Raw genomic sequence first — 15,741 nt, 5'->3', positions numbered from 1 at the left:
TGTGTTACAATTTGTTCTCCAGCAATACGCTGCATATGAAACACAATCTGACAACAGCACCAAAAGTCATTTCTTGGGCATCTTGGTCCAAGAAATGAAAATTCCCTCTCCCTCACTCTTTGAACAGGTTGAAGGGCTCAAAGCCATGGGTTCTTTAGACTCAGTTCTTCATGCCATATGCTCGTTTCCTTGAACCTTAGTGTCTCCATATTCTTGTCCTGCCTCCTCACCACCTCTACCCACCTGGAACCCCCTCCCATTCCCCACTGATCCCCTTCCTCTTATTGAGGCTTCTGAAATCCTTACATTCTTATTTCTTCCAAGCCTCAAATAATTTGTAATTCCTCTCAGGATATCAGTTGCTGGCAGATCTCTCAAGAGTGCTCCACTCATTCTATCATATCTCAATTTATAAGCCTATGGGGCAGACATTCTCTGAGCTCCCTTAGTGCTGTCCTTCCACCCACAGGTAAAAGTCCCTTCCATCCTAATCAACTGACCTCTTCCTCCCTCATCACTTTCATCTATTTCCTATCACTAACCCTCCCATTTATCTAAGGCTCTGGCAAATGACCAACTTATCCTGCCATCATCTAGTTAACTAATGCCCCAATCAACATCTTGGCCTCTTACTTCCTTGATCTCTTTTAAATGTCAATCAACTTCACTTCTCTTTTCAGTTCAGTCATCCTTTTCATCACCTACAACCATTTTACCTATGAGACCGTAAACTCCAATAACCTATTACCTGATCATAACTAGTTCTAACTCTTTCAGAGTAGGCTCTTCAATCTCGTTGAGCTCCGTAAGCCTGCCCCATCAATCCATAAGATCATCTCAGCTTTTCATCATTTTCATTAACAATGTCACTTGTGCCCTAATTCCTCCCCACCACCAATGCCTAACCTTAGGACAATACAGCCATTCCAAAGCATGTTATCTGGGGTTGGGTCAGTGATTATGAACCTCAGTCCTTTTTCTTGTCATTTCCTTTCTTGTCGGCTTCTTCATCCACTGCCACAGTGACTATTTAAAATCTTTACACCTACCCAAGGCCTAACCCTCTTATTATCACTTTCAACTTCACAGAGGACAAAAGAGACCATAAAGGGCCAACTCCCTCAAACTTGTATCCCTCCTACCTCCCAACTTAACTACATGAAAGCTGATGCCTGCCTGTCCTCCATCTCACAGGAAGGGAATGCCTCTATGTTTAAGGTGAACCAATTCACTCTAGACCCCACTTCTTTCTGCCTTCTCAGTATGCTCACTCTACCACACAACTATTTTCAACTTCTCCCAAATAAATTCATGCAAACATTTTCCGTATTAAAAAAAAAAAAAAAAGTCAAGTCGCCTTGTCAAGCTATCTTCTGGATTCCCTTCTTTTCACTTGTCTCTCCTTCACCTCCCATCCTCAGTCCCCTTGTTCTAGCTTTTAATTCTAGACTTTGCTAGAATTTCTTTCACAAGACCACCAGGGACTTCCTGATTCCCAGATCTCAAGGTATCTCTTCACTACTCATCCTGTTTCACCTCAGTAGCAAGGATAACATTGACTACTTGAAACTCAGTTAATTTCTGTGCACCACTCTCTCCTATTTCTCCTCAGACCTTTGCTTTTCACTTGTCCTTTTCCTCTCTCCTCTGCTGAAATTCATGGCATTTCCCTGGGTTCCAGATTTGTTCTTTTCTTCTTCCATCACACACTGTTCCAATGCGATATTAGAGATATTCCAGGGACTCCCACATCTCTATCTCAAACCCTGACTTGTCTTTTGACTTCCAAATCCATCTATCAATACAGATTTTGGATTATCTCCATTTAGATGTCCTACAGGCATCTCAGATTTAAACTCCTCTGCTGTATGTTCATTTCCTTGAACCTTAGTATCTTTATATCCTTCTTCTGCCTCCTCATCCAAATATAAATCCCACCAACTTCTCTCAAAATCATTGCTCCTGGGCATCATCTCCTCCCAAAGCTCAACACTTCAACATCATCCTCCACTTCTTTCCTCTTAGGCCCCATTTAAACCCAAATAATTTTGTAGGGGATGATCAGCACACCACTAGTGTTCAGGATAATTTCTAAATCTGTGACCTAAGGCAAATAACTACAGAATTTCCCAGCTGAGTTGCCTAGAGGAAGGCAGGATGATTTCAGCACCTGAGTTCTTTGCACTATGGGGTTTGGTAAAAATAATGGCATCCACTTACTAACTTAAAAGCAGTGATTGAGGAATTAAGAGTTCTTCTTACCAGCTCTTTGCTGAAAAGGAAAGGGATACTGGTTTTGCTGCAAACAGCCCAATTGATGAAATTCTGCACATGCTCGAACTGACGGTTGAGCACCATGATGCTCTGTAACTGCTGCTCCAGTTTCCGCTTTCTCTCATTAGTAATGCCCTGGGTACAGAGAGAGAAGACAGAGTTCCTGATCCTATTCTTGGACTGCAGTCTACCCGCTTGGAAATCTGGTGGCCTGTGTGTATCAGTGTAAACACTGATGGAATCAGATGAGACTGCACCCGAGAGGAGGACAGCAGGACAGAGCACTACCATGGGCTGCTGAGGGGTGGAGGAAGGGAGGGAGAAAGAGTGGACGGATTTTATAGTGCAAATATGGAACAGGTGATAAATGAATGAGAAAAATAATGAATGTCTACATCTCTTGGGAATAACTTGATGAAGAAGGAGGGCTATTTTATGACTTTCTTCCAAGGCTATAATGTTGCACAACCCAGGAAGGCAGTTGCCTTAGAGCCATAGTGCTGATGAGAGTTTGAACTAACTTTCCAGCCTTTAATGAACCACCCTCCCCAAATTAGAATGAACATTTTAAGTTACAGGGAGCAAGAAAGAGCACATAAATTCCAGCCCAAGAAGCTCTGCGCCATGGGCCCAGTTTGATATGTGTCTGGTTTCTGACCTAGGGAGAGCACAGAACCCACCCGCTGGCCCATCTGTCCACATGTACCTCCAACTCTTCTATGAGCACGTTGGCCTGTTTGTTCAGCTCATTCATTAGAACCATCTTGGCCATTTTGATCTGGTTTTCCACCTTCCTGTGCTGATGCTTCACCTCAAAAATCCTATAAACAGGATGGGACATAGCATGGTGAGCCCTATTGAGGGCTTAGAGACAGCAAACATAAGAGCCAACAACTTGGAGGCTGCCCATTGAGATCAAGGCCCATCAAGCACCAAATATACAGAAACAAGAACCTTCCTCACCAGCCCACCCTTTGGACAACCCAGACCAACTGAGCTAAGTGGGCCAGTGGCCCAGAGTTCAACCTGGTTTTCTTGAGGCAAACCTCAGGTCCACACCCAGGTCAACCCAGCAGTTCAACAGTTCACACAGACTAGAGGCAGGATAGAGTAAGTATGAGTATGACTTCATGTAATCTATTGTCTAAAAAGGAGAATGCTCCACTAAACAGGGCCATGCAGTAAAAAGAGCATAGACAGAAACAAAAAGTAGACTAGTGGTTGCCAAGAACTGGGGACGTTGGGGGAATAGAGAATGACTGCTAATGAGTATGGGGTTTCTTTTTGGGGTGATTAAATGTTCTAAAAGTAGATAATAATAATGGTTGCACAACCCTATGAATATACTATAAACCACTGAATTGTACATTTTAAAAGGGAAATATTATTGTATGCAAATTAAATCTCAGTAAAGCTGTTAAAAAGAAGAAGAAAAAAAGAACATGGGCTTTGAAGTCACACAGAACAGCTTCCAAACTCAGCTTGATCACTGAATGTTTATTCAAACAAATCACCGAACTTCTCCAAACTTCAGTCTCCTCATCAGTAAAATGGAGTTAACCCAACTCAAAGAATTGTAAAAATTGAACAAAATAATGTATGTATGATGCCCGATCCAATGCCTGCCACATGATGAACTCTTAGTACCTAGTAATTCCTCTTCCTCGTAAAATACTAATGATTTCATGTCATGTGTAGATTTCTACAGAAAACATTTGGAAATGGGTGATAAAGGGCAGATTACCACCTACTAGCTGTACCCTAGGATAAACAGGACTCTTGTCCCAGTTATCTACTCTGTGCCCTTGTTCTCAAGCACCAACCTCTGGCTATTTCATGGCTACTTTCAAAAGGCATGTGCTTTGGCCCAGACTCACTCTGATCATCCTGACCTAGTTTGGTCCCATTCACTAAGTGATGACCTGAAGCCCTTTCACTGGCCCTGAGACCTCTAAGGCCAAGACATATGCTTCTGGGATATATGCCCACATCTGCCTAAAGGCATATCCAGGGTGTGAGGGAACAGAGCATTTTCCGAGTTGACAAAGGGCTAGCTTGTGCTACCTGTCCTCAATTTGCTTTGCAGATGTCTGCAGGCTAGATTTCTTATGAGCCACCTGTGTAGTCACACTTTCCAGAAGCATCCTCTGATTTTGCAGAACTTCTTCAAGATGTCTGCACCTACAGGAGGAGGCAGAGAAAAAGCTGAGGAAAGCTGAGTTTTATTCTGAACATGCCAGCCAAGCAAGAATCCCCACAGTGCGTGTCTCAGCCAGGCCGATGGAGGCTGGAATTGCATCTAGGAAAAGTCAAAGATACTGCAGGCTCTTGGCTTTTTAGCCCTTCTGTGAAGAATCCCCACAAAAGGAGCAGAGAAAACTTCATCCCAGGGGCTGAAAGTTGGCTTAGGCAGGCAAAGAATTTTGATGCACCAGGAGCCCAACACTCTATAAGTAAGAAGTACAGAGCCCTCCCAATCCCCCTTTGAGCAGCCAGCCAACTCTACCTGTGTTCTTTGTGTTCCACCATGAGGCATCTATGGCACGTGAGCACATCACAGGTCTCGCAGAATAGCTTAAGCACTTCCTGTGTGTGTAGAGGACAGTACAAGGCGAAGTCCCCAGAACTACCATTCACTCCTGCCAGACAAGATGGAGAAAGTGGGCTTCTCTTGTTCAGGAAGACCTCTCAGTTAAGCCCCACCGAGCAGGCCTTGGCCCTCAATGGGACCCTCCATGGACACAGGGTAGACACAGAGCTTCAAGGATAGGTGGTGCAAACAGAAGAGGCCTCTTGTTGGGCCACTGAGGTTCCAGGAGCACGAGGAATGCCGGCTTAGCTCAGCTGGCCAAAAATTGCACAACTGGCCAAAAATAACACACTATCAAGCCCCAGGCATCCCACTATCTGCCAGAGGCTAAGGAAAGTGTTTGTTACTACTCCAGCACATGGATCGCCTGCAGGATAATGACTCCTCTAAAATTCAACTTAAAACTCTTCATTAAACCAGGATTCAGTGTGATGGGGCTGAAACCAGCTAACCAGCCTCACCAGGGTCAAGGTCAGATCACATGGATCATTAAATCTGATTCCTGTGGCCCTAGCCGATTTGGCTCAGCGGATAGAGCATCGGCCTGTGGACTGAAGAGTCCCACATTCGATTCCAGTCAAGGGCACATGTCCGGGTTGCGGGCTCGATTCCCAGTTGGGGGCATGCAGGAGGCAGCCGATCAGTGATTCTCTCTCATCATTGATGTTTCTACCACTCTCTTCCTCTCTGAAATCAATAAAAAAATATTTTTAAAAAAAATCTGATTCCTATGGATATGACAACAGTAAAATTCCTCCCATGGTTTAAAGGCCTTGGGAAAAGACTTTCAAAAAGATTGCCATTGAAAACAAAGGGTATTAGACAAATGGACAAGCCCTGATACAAGCTGTTTAATTAAGTAACTAGAAGTGAGACATGACTGCTGTAAATAGAGGTGAAAGTAAGGAACTCAGCTAGTTTCCATGATAATTCAAAACTATTCCTCCCTGCTCAGGAAGACATCTCAGCCACACTCACCTACTCCCACCCCCACCAGGGTGAGCCTAGAGTGACTTACACTGTGACTGTGAGTCTGGAGGAGACCACCCCTACCGCCGCCACCATCACCACCACCACCACCACCAGCAGGGAAACAAAGTCAGAGAGCTATTCTCCCAGGATTTTAAGGTTCAGCACCGCTTAAGGGCATGTGAGCTGGTGGGGCAAGCCAGCAGTGATACCTGGAGATCCCTTCTGGGCCGGGGGGAAGAGCGAACCCCCAGGGGCAGGGCCATGCTGGTGCTCTTCCGTGCAGGAGCTGCAGAGCCAGCGGTTGCAGTAGGTACAGAGAATGTGTGCCGCCCTCTTCTCCTTGCACTCGGAGCAGTTCTGGAAGCAGAAAGTTCTGGAGTTATTTGGGCCTGCCTCTCTGAGCAGTAAAGGCTCTAGGGCCTGGGGTCCTGCAGAGCTGTTCCTCCACTAGTTTGGAATGCAGTCAATCTGGAGAGCTGCCTGGGAGTGACATGTGGGGGCTTGTGAAGAAAAGCAACCTTGTGACTAAAAGAAGAGTGTCCTCAGGGGCTATTAGCACAAGTACTGTGCTGAAGATGAGGGTACCCAAATGAATAAGGCTCACATAGCCTGACGGGTGGCAGAATTCAGAGTAACGATGTGATAAGGATGCACATCTAAGGAAGCAAGGGGGAGTTTCCAGGGGCTCCATCTAGGAGAGGCCAGGAAAGTTCTCAGAAAGAGGTGACATTTGAGTTGAATATGGAATGACAAGTAGAAGTTTATCGGCAAACAAGAGAGGAAAATGAGAAAGCACAAGCAATAAGTCAATGTGCCTGCAGAGAGGAGGAAGCTGCTGATGTGGGGTACACAGCAAGATGAGTGTATACAGCCAGGAAAGGACAAGCACAGATCAACTCTCAGAGTTATGTTTCCACAGCTGAGGCTTGCTGGGCCCAAGAGTACCCAGTCCTCTCCTAATCCAAATGTCCATTCATTTCGTCAGCAAATACCTTGCAGGGCTGATGTACTAGTAAAGCATGTGGAGAAGAGATTTTGGAAAAAAATTAGCATGTCTATTTCTGAATAATATAGGCCACTGAACTGATGTAGGTTCTAACAACTTTTTCCTCACACTGACGTCTGAAACACCCATAGCAGGGAGAAGAAGAGAAGAAATACTAAAAGTTTTACTAATTAAACTATGAACCAATTAAGGGTAGAGAACATGGGTCTCTGTCTGCCTAGCACCCAGCACAGGGCCTACCACATGCAAGATATTCAATAAAAATTAGATACAGGAGCAAGTAAGTAAATTGACAAATGAATAAAACGTAGTGTCAGGGATACCCTAGTGGAGAAAGGAACAAAAGGAGAAGCAGTCAGTAAGTAATGTGAACTTTCAAAAACTCAGGTTACAGGTATCAGTTGTTAAATACAAGAAAGACTGAAGAACCCATTTAACCCAGTCTGCTGCATGAGTTTCAACTCAGGGGTAGAAAAGTGAAAATAAAAGCTCAATACGAATATTTTTCAGTAAGAACTGTAAGAATGAGGAGGAAAAACTCCCATTTTGCTTTCCCCAACTCAACATTTTCATTTTTTTCTCGATAGATGCATGGAAGGAAGGAAGGAAGGAAGGAAGGAAGGAAGGAAGGAAGGAAGGAAGGAAGGAAGGAAGGAAGGAAGGAAGGGAGGAAGGGAGGGAGGGAGGAAGAGCCAATTTGATACCAGGGTAAGAAGTTGGATGGAGTGATAAGTAGACAGACTTATAGAAAGGGGTCCCACAGATTTCTGAAAAGGAACAGCTGCTTCTTTGGTCTTGACTTACCCTGGCCATCTTGAATTGCCCAGCAGAGAAGCACTGCAGAAAAAAATGTTCAGTTACATCCCTGGTAGGGTACACTCGCTTACACCCAGGACAGGAGATGAGCTCTGGGAGGGGGGAAAAAGATAGCAGAGTCAGGGCAACATGGCAGATTATACATAAGGCCTTGAAATGAGGCTTTCTAATATATAACAACCAAGGTATGTGCCAATACCACTTGTGCCAAAATTAACTATGTCTGACACCATAGCCTGCACTGTCCACCTAGGTACTCTGAACATGACCATCCCCTTAGGTGCCTGCCCTACACACCTCTTTACAGCCCTATGTTTGCTGGTCCTACCTTCCTTCCCCCTCCCACAAGCCATTCTACTACAGTTCCAACCCTACTCTGGTTGATAACTGGGTGCTTTCTGCTGCTCCCACTCCTCTTTCCACAGTCCTAGGAGCCCAGCAAACCTCCAGGGAACCAGTTTAGACTAGGGCACAACTCCAGCCATTAAGGTTACCGGGTAGCAGAATTACTTTAAAGATCTCAAAGCGGGGGCTTCCAAAAGGCCCTAACCAGAGAAAGGCAAGGCCTTCCTGCCTGCTCATCAAGGAGGTACTTTTCTCTTGTTACAGCCAAGACCAAGCGGTCTGCCCTTGGGGCTTAGAGTGCTTCCGTAGGGCCTTCTCCAGCTAGTGATGTTGGGTGCATCACATATATGTGTGTTTCACCTGTGAACATGCACATCTTGTCCTAACCCCCTCTTCCCAGAGAAATGCAACCATCTTCAACACATTCCTCAGCATAATGGGCTCCTGAACTATATAAGCGGAATCAGACTGCCCCCCTCCCCCACCGCCAGAGACTATGGTGCTCTTCAGGCCCACCCCCAGAGCAATCAGCCCAGGAAATGAGCCTTCTGAGCAGGACTGGGTGCCTGTGTCCAAGGATGAAAATGACATGGGAAGGGACTGCCTGTGGCAGTGGGTGCCGCTATACCACCACAGTCTAGATTTTCAGTAAGACAAATGTAAGCCCAAACACCAGGTATACCACCCAATGACCTTGGTTGGCAACTCATTTAAACTCACTTAACTCCTCTGTGCCCCAGTTTCTTCATATGTAAAATAGAAAGGGAAAACAAGAGTTGCTATGGGAATTAAATTAGGTAATACTTGAGAAAGCACATGACCATCCATGAATGTTGACTTTGCATTCAAAAGATTTCTCATATCCCATTCATGGCAATGACCTCAATTAGCAACTCTCCCAGATGATGAAAATCAAACAGTCTGAGAGGTAGATTTAAAAAATGTCCACAAATTCTTCCCCTCTGTGTGCCCCTGCCCTTCAAATAAGCCACTTCAAAACTTCATGGTTAAAACAACTAAACCATTAAGGTTGAGTCTGTTCTCCAGCCTTTGAAGCTAGGCTGACCTCATGATTTCCTTTGACCAACAGAACGTAGCAAAAGTGACAATGAACAAGTTCCAAGCCTAAACCTCAGGTGCCTTTGTATGGTTCTGCTCTTGCTCTCAGGAACTCTAAGACTCTCACATGAACCTCAGGTAGATTGCTGGAAGATCAGAGGCCATGTGGAGAGAGGTCTCAGTTGTTTCAGGTGTCCCACCTGAGCCATCATAAGCCAGTTAGCTCCAATTGACACCCAGCTGAACCCAGACACAGGAATGAGCACAGCTGAGATAAGCCAAGCCCAGCTCAACCCAGCCAAGAATTCCAGCCCAAATGCCAACCTGTATAATCATAAATTAAAATTTAGTTATTTTAACCATGAAGTATTCCACAAAATCATGAAAAATAATAGTTTAATACTCTTCCTCCACCCATCCTAGCCCCCCTCCCTCAAATGTTTAAAACCTCCCCCAGCCTTCACAGAGCCATGAACAGAACTGAGTCTGGAATCTCCTAGTCTTTGTCCATCAAGAACAGTGGCCAAAGGTGGAGAAGGATGCTCTCCACAGGTGGTCTTATCCAGGGGAATCAGGTGACCGTTCCTCCCTTCTAATCTCTGGGGAGACCCTAGTCATCTATCCCTAGATAAGAAATGCTGCTCTAATCGTTGAAAATTTCCACAAGGCTTCCAACTCCATGGTACCAGAGGCCCACACATTAGTCATACTAACACAGCCTCATTAGCATCATAAAAAAAGAGAAATAACTGAATAGATCAGAGAAGCCCTTTTTACATATCCTCTGCCTCCCTTGGCCTTAAAGGCCCAAATCCTCAACTTGGTTCTCAGGCCCTTTCCAAGTTGGCCTCTCTCTCGTGACATCTCTAGCTTCATCTGCCACATACCCTATGTCCTTGCCATGCCCCAATATCTCTGCTATCTCCCGAATACACCAAACCTTTGCATAACTGTTTATAAAAGTGCTGTTCCCTCTCCCTGAAATACTTTTTCTTGCTCCCCTTCTTTTCAGATAAACTCCTGTTCATCCTTTCAAACCTGTTCCAAATGCTCTACCTTTGAGAAACAGGGTTGATTTCCCTCGGGATAAGTTAATTATTCCCTCCTCTGAGTCCCCACAGCACCCTGAACGTTCTTCTAGTATAACAAATATCACACAGCATTCTATCTGTTCACATGTCTGCATTAAAAAATAATCCACAATTGGTACTAAAAAAAGATTGCATGCTTTTTAGCAAATTGGGACAATTAAGCTTCTATTGCGTTTGAGGATTCCACGTGTAGTCCTTGCACTCACAGCTACTGAAAGTAGTAAGAAGCCATCTGCAAGTTTTCAGGGTGATAGAAAAAAAGCCAGTCCGGAGGACAAAGGAATCAGGTCTGATCCAGGGCAGAGCTGTGGTGCTTGGGGAAGGCTGTGAATTGGGAGATGTGGGTTCCAGGCCCAAGGCTGGCACTATCTGTGTAACCTTACATAAGTGACCCCCTTTCTCTGAACTGTACTTTCTACATCCTTAAAACGAGGGAAATGGGAATATCAGGGAAGCATGGATTATCCAACCCTCTTCCTCTGCCTGCTGCAGCCAGGCTTCAGAAATATTCCCCTGGGCAAGATGGGAAGACACAGAGAGCCAAACAGCGACCTGGCTATCAAGTCAGCAAGGCAGGAGACAAGCTGTGGGCTCAGCCCATCTAAAGAGGGGCTGCTGCAGCAGTATCTGTCACAACACTTTGTCCAGAAATTCTTATCTTCCCTCAGAAGGTCACAACACTTTGTCCAGAAATTCTTATCTTCCCTCAGAAGGTCCTAACCCCATCAAGCTGTGTCAACCTTGAGCTTTAACAAAATTTGTTAAGACAATTGGAATACATGAACTCTTAATTATCTAAAATTATCAAACATCTATAATATTTAACATTAATCTGGTTATTAATACATATGTAAGTCACATGTTATATAAAACATTATTTAGATATATTGCTTTTTTTCTACTTGAATTATTCAAGCAACAGCCTTGAGTTTCTATGTTGTACATGGGAACATCAATTCTGAGAAATGGTCCAAAGGTCACGCAACCATCCCGGGAGGAGGTGGGGCGTCTGCTTCCAGAGTGAAGAAGGCATTGGCCCCAGAGGTCCTCCTGGGGACCTAGCAGCCTGGTAGAATGGCTCTGAAACTCAAGGATGTTCAGTGACACTGTTGTAAGAGTGAGCACTTCTGGTCCCTAGTATGTGTGGGACAAATTATTTTTTACCACTACTCCCCGTACCAGGCACTTTACATGTGTTATCTCATTTAATCATCAATCCACATCTAAGAGGTAGCCATTGTCCCCATTTCATAGTTGGAGAGACTGAGGCTCCAAGAAATTGTCACCCATCAAAGATCACGTAAAGCAAGGGCAGAACTACCATTGAAAGCCAAGTCTGTCTATCTCTAAAACCCAGCCCTTTTCACTATGCTAGGCTCCTCTCTAATTCAAGTGTGAATAAAAAAGGTAGCCCTCGCTGGTTTTGCTCAGTGGATAGAGCATCAGCCTGAGGACTGGAGGGTCCCGGGTTCGATTCTAGTCAAAGGCACATGCCCGGGTTGCGGGCTCGACCCCCACTAGGGGGGGTGCAGGAAGCAGCCAATCAATGATTCTCTCTCATCATTGATGTTTCTCTCTCCCTCTCCCTTCCTCTCTGAAATCAATAAAAAATATATTTTTAAAAAGGTAATTTTATTTTAATCAAGTAAATACTTCATAAGTAAAATATTCCAAAATAATGATCCAACTCTAATGATGACATGGAAACAGCTCTGGACCTGGGAATCCAGGAGAAACTGAAATCCAGCCCCAGCTATGCTTAAAGTTTTAAGAAATATGATCTTTGAAAAAAGGCAAGTGAAGCAGAGTTTTTCTGCCTGGAGAAAATAAATCTGGAGCAGTTTCATTCTACGGACCAGTGGTTCTCACACTTTGTTACATGTCTGAATCATATGAGGCATCTTTAAACATCCTGATGTCCAGTCCACATCCCATAGCAATTAAATCAGAGTTTCAAATGATAGGATCCAGGCATCAGTATTTTTTAAAATTCCCCAGGTGACTGCAATATACAACCAAGTTTGAGTCTGATAGCTCTGTCCCCTGTACCTGGCAGCTGAGAAAAGCAGGCTCACCCAGTTTTAAAGAGGCTCCAAAATGTTAGAGATTCTGAATGCAGCTGGGATGTATTTGCCTTCTGACAGAGAAGAGCAGAGGCCAGATGCTCAGCACACAGAAGGATACCCTGATACCTAGGTACCCTGAGGGTTGGCAGAGAGTTGGCAGACATTTTGCCTCCACTAAAGAACCGATGAGCGGGCTTAGGGTACAGCCTGGAGACTGGCACTACAAGACTGCTACAGGGTCCCAGAGAGTGTGCTGAGCTCAGGACGTAGTGAGGCAGCCAGGGAGGGTAGTCCACACTTCAGACATGAACAGCAGAGCCCAGGCAACCTGGGCACCAGGGGGTTGGGGTGGAGAGAAATGCCAGCATTGGGTCAGCTCAGCCCACCAAGTAGGGACACATACACCCCAGGTACATAAGCCTGAGCTCAGTGCTAAGCAACCAACCCTCAGAGGGTTAAGCCCTTCATTCTACAGCTCCTGTCCAGGGCTCCATGAAACTTTGCAGCTGGGGTGCAAGCTCTGATTCTGACAGAGTGGCATCCTCTGAAGCAGCTTGGTGGTCCTTTGCCAGGTCTCACATGCACACCCAAAGCTGGACAGACCTAGTTTTCACTGCTCATCTAGCCAATTCTCTTACCATAGAGAATGTGACACGGAGGCCCAGAGAGAGGGAGGAACTTAGCTAAACCCCACAGAGCCCTTGTAAAACACAGGTGGTATCTTGGACCACTAAGCAGTCCCTGATTACCTCCAGAGCTACAAATAAGACAGTCTACCTCCCTATGCCTCTCTCAGCCACTATACAAGGAGAAAAATCAGTCTGTTGTATCCTCTGGTGGGCTGGCCATCCTCACTAACCATTCCTGTCCCCCCACACAAGAGCAGCTCCAGAGTACTGGGACATCAGCTAAGACCCCCATCACACAAGTCCCTGAAGCCTTCCTCTAGCCCAAAGCTCAGAGCAGCACCACCTTTGAGAAATACATTGCACCCACTCCCCAGATGCCCAGTCCCTGCTAGAAAGACAGATTTTGATCCTAAGTGATTGCTGCCCCTGGCTGCCAGCAGGCTTACCTGTGGCCCTTGCTGCCCTGTGATTAGAGCAACACCTGGGAGAGAAGTCAGAAGAGCGACAGGTGAGCCCACCACAGGTCCCAGAGGACGGTGCTTACCAAGAGCCCAGGAACACCCCCCCTGCATGCTGCAGCCAGCAGGGCTGCAGGGCCTAAGCCTCGGGGAGCTGGGCACTGGGTAGGGTAGGGGGAGCAGCCTGGATCCTCTCCTCCTTTCTCTGAGGGATCCTCAGCCAGGGTTGCATTTCTCCAGCTCACCTGAGATGCTGCTGCAAGAAAGGGCTTGGATGACTCCTCCTGTTCCTGTTTATCTCGAAGGCGCTGCAGCAGTTTTCCCAAACTGAACAGCAAGAGGGAGACCTCAAAGAGGCGACTCTCTTCCTAGCTGCAGCTCCTTCCTAATCCTCTGGGTGCCTTGGAATAGAAGCTCAGAAGGAAGAAAGGAGATTTTCAACTTTCAGGAACTAGCTCTGTCGCTCTCTGCTCAGCTCAGGAGGCCATCACTCTCAGCCTTTTAGGACTCGATCCAAAAATCCTTCAGCCCTCCATGTTCCCCAAAATGACAGTGCTCATGTATGGCTGGAACCTGCCCGGATCCGGCAGCTCATTTAAATAGAGCTCATCACAACAACAGTGTTGGTGGAGAAGTGAGTAGCTGCAGGGCCCTGGGGACCCCCTGTTTATACGTAGGAAGAATGATGCAATCTGGGTATCAAAATAGCAATCCAGAATGGAATAACAAGCTCATGCAGCAGCGGTGCCTGCACAGCCAGAGCTCAAGTTGACACACTCTGTCAGCCCCACACTGCTGCAGCACGCAGATGCCAGGCACACACTCTCACCGCATCATTTTTAAAATCAGCAGGAGCCCGAGATATCCCTCTATGCCCCCAGCACTGAAGGAGGGATGTGGGGGGGCCTTCGACAGACATTAAAATCTGTCTCCTACACACTCACCTGCTCCTGCCACTTCACCTGAAGTCCTTATCCTGTGACGTCACAGTCAGTTGCCATAGTGACCAATTGTCCGTCACAAGTGGAGGATTAGGACTTCAGATGGAGCAGACACACATTTTATGATGCACAAAGGTCCTGGGGCGGGGGAGTGGGAGGGGGGGGCGGGCTGTCCCTAGGCAGCTAACTCCACCCCGGAGGGAGATACAGCATACAGGAGCAGGGAGGGAAAAAAAGCAAAAAGGAAAAACAGGATCGAACTGAAGCAAAAATATCAGAATGGGGCAAAACTTACAAGATAATTGCAAAAGTACAGAGTACAGGAAAATTTCAAAAGCACAGAGGGGGAGTGGCACAGAATGAGACTGGAAATTAGCAGGACAGTAAGCTCCTGAGAGGCTCCGAATGCTAAGCTAAGGAGCTTGGCCTTTGTCTTGAAAGCAAAGGCAGCCCAAAAACGTTCTGGAGAGAGAGAGAGTTTGGCTTGATTATTTTGATAGATTGGAGGCAGGGGCGGTCAGGGAGGAGGCTTGGGTAGTTGAGCATTAATGGGACCCTGAACAAGGCAGAAATGGAAAGAAAGGGACAGAAGAGTCATCTCAACGAGAACTGATAGAATATAATCAAAATGGAATGTTAGGGGGAGTGGTGGTGTGTGAAGAAAAAGAAGTCAAATGGATGGCCTGTCACGAGCAGAGGCAGGTAACAGGAGGGCGAAGAGGGCAGCTGCCAAATCCCATTTTACCTGTGCTCTCCTTTCTCTGGCACCCATAGCCTCTTTTTTTTTAAATTTCTTTATTGATGAAGGTATTACATGTGTCCTTATCCCCACATTAGCCCTCATCCCCACCACTCGTGCCCTCACCCCCCTGTTGTCTGTGTCCTTTGGTTAGGCCTATATGCTTGCATATAAGTCCTTTGGTTGATCTCTCCCCCTACCCCCACCCTCCCCTACCTTCCCTCTGAGGTTTGATGGTCTGATTGATGCTTCTCTGTCTCTGGATCTGTTTTTGTTCATCAGTTTATGTTGTTCATTATATTTCATAAATGAGTGAGTTCATGTGATATCACGCATAGCCTCTTAAGATCGGGCCTCATCCTGCCTTGGTGGATCAGCGATTCACAAATCCGGAGGGTTTGTTAGAAATCCCAAAATCAACCAAATCCAAATCTCTTAGGTCAGTGGTCGGCAAACTTATTAGTCAACAGAGCCAAATATCAACAGTACGATTGAAATTTCTTTTGAGAGCCACATTTTTTAAATTTAAACTATATAGGTAGGTACATTGTTATTAACTTAATTAGGGTACTCCTCAGACTTAGGAAGAGCCACACTCAAGGGGCCAAAATGCCGCATGTGGCTCGCGAGCCGCAGTTTGCCGACCACTGTCTTAGGTATAAGTGTGGCATCTATATTTTCACCAAGTTTCACAAGTAATTCTTAAGCATCCAGACCAGCTTTTATTCAGTACCTGCATAATCTGGAACCAGTGG

General features: G+C 45.9%; 1 protein-coding gene across 1 annotated transcript in view; it reads right to left on the bottom strand.

Annotated features, from left to right (window-relative positions):
- TRIM66 (tripartite motif containing 66) overlaps positions 1-15,741 on the bottom strand; it is a 58,821-nt gene that overhangs the window by 36,352 nt on the left and 6,728 nt on the right. Inside the window, exons 2-7 of the mRNA XM_023754589.1 lie at positions 7,647-7,750; positions 6,046-6,193; positions 4,781-4,913; positions 4,339-4,455; positions 2,981-3,095; positions 2,263-2,409 (exon numbers count right to left, since the gene is read on the bottom strand). Of these exons, the coding sequence (XP_023610357.1) occupies positions 2,263-2,409; positions 2,981-3,095; positions 4,339-4,455; positions 4,781-4,913; positions 6,046-6,193; positions 7,647-7,750 (764 nt within the window). The remainder of the gene's footprint in view (positions 1-2,262; positions 2,410-2,980; positions 3,096-4,338; positions 4,456-4,780; positions 4,914-6,045; positions 6,194-7,646; positions 7,751-15,741) is intronic.

Source organism: Myotis lucifugus, unplaced genomic scaffold (assembly GCF_000147115.1).
Source record: "Myotis lucifugus unplaced genomic scaffold, Myoluc2.0 scaffold_61, whole genome shotgun sequence".
Lineage (NCBI taxonomy): Eukaryota > Metazoa > Chordata > Mammalia > Chiroptera > Vespertilionidae > Myotis > Myotis lucifugus.
Note: the sequence above shows the minus strand (reverse complement) of the source record. Positions and strands in the feature narration are given on the sequence as shown.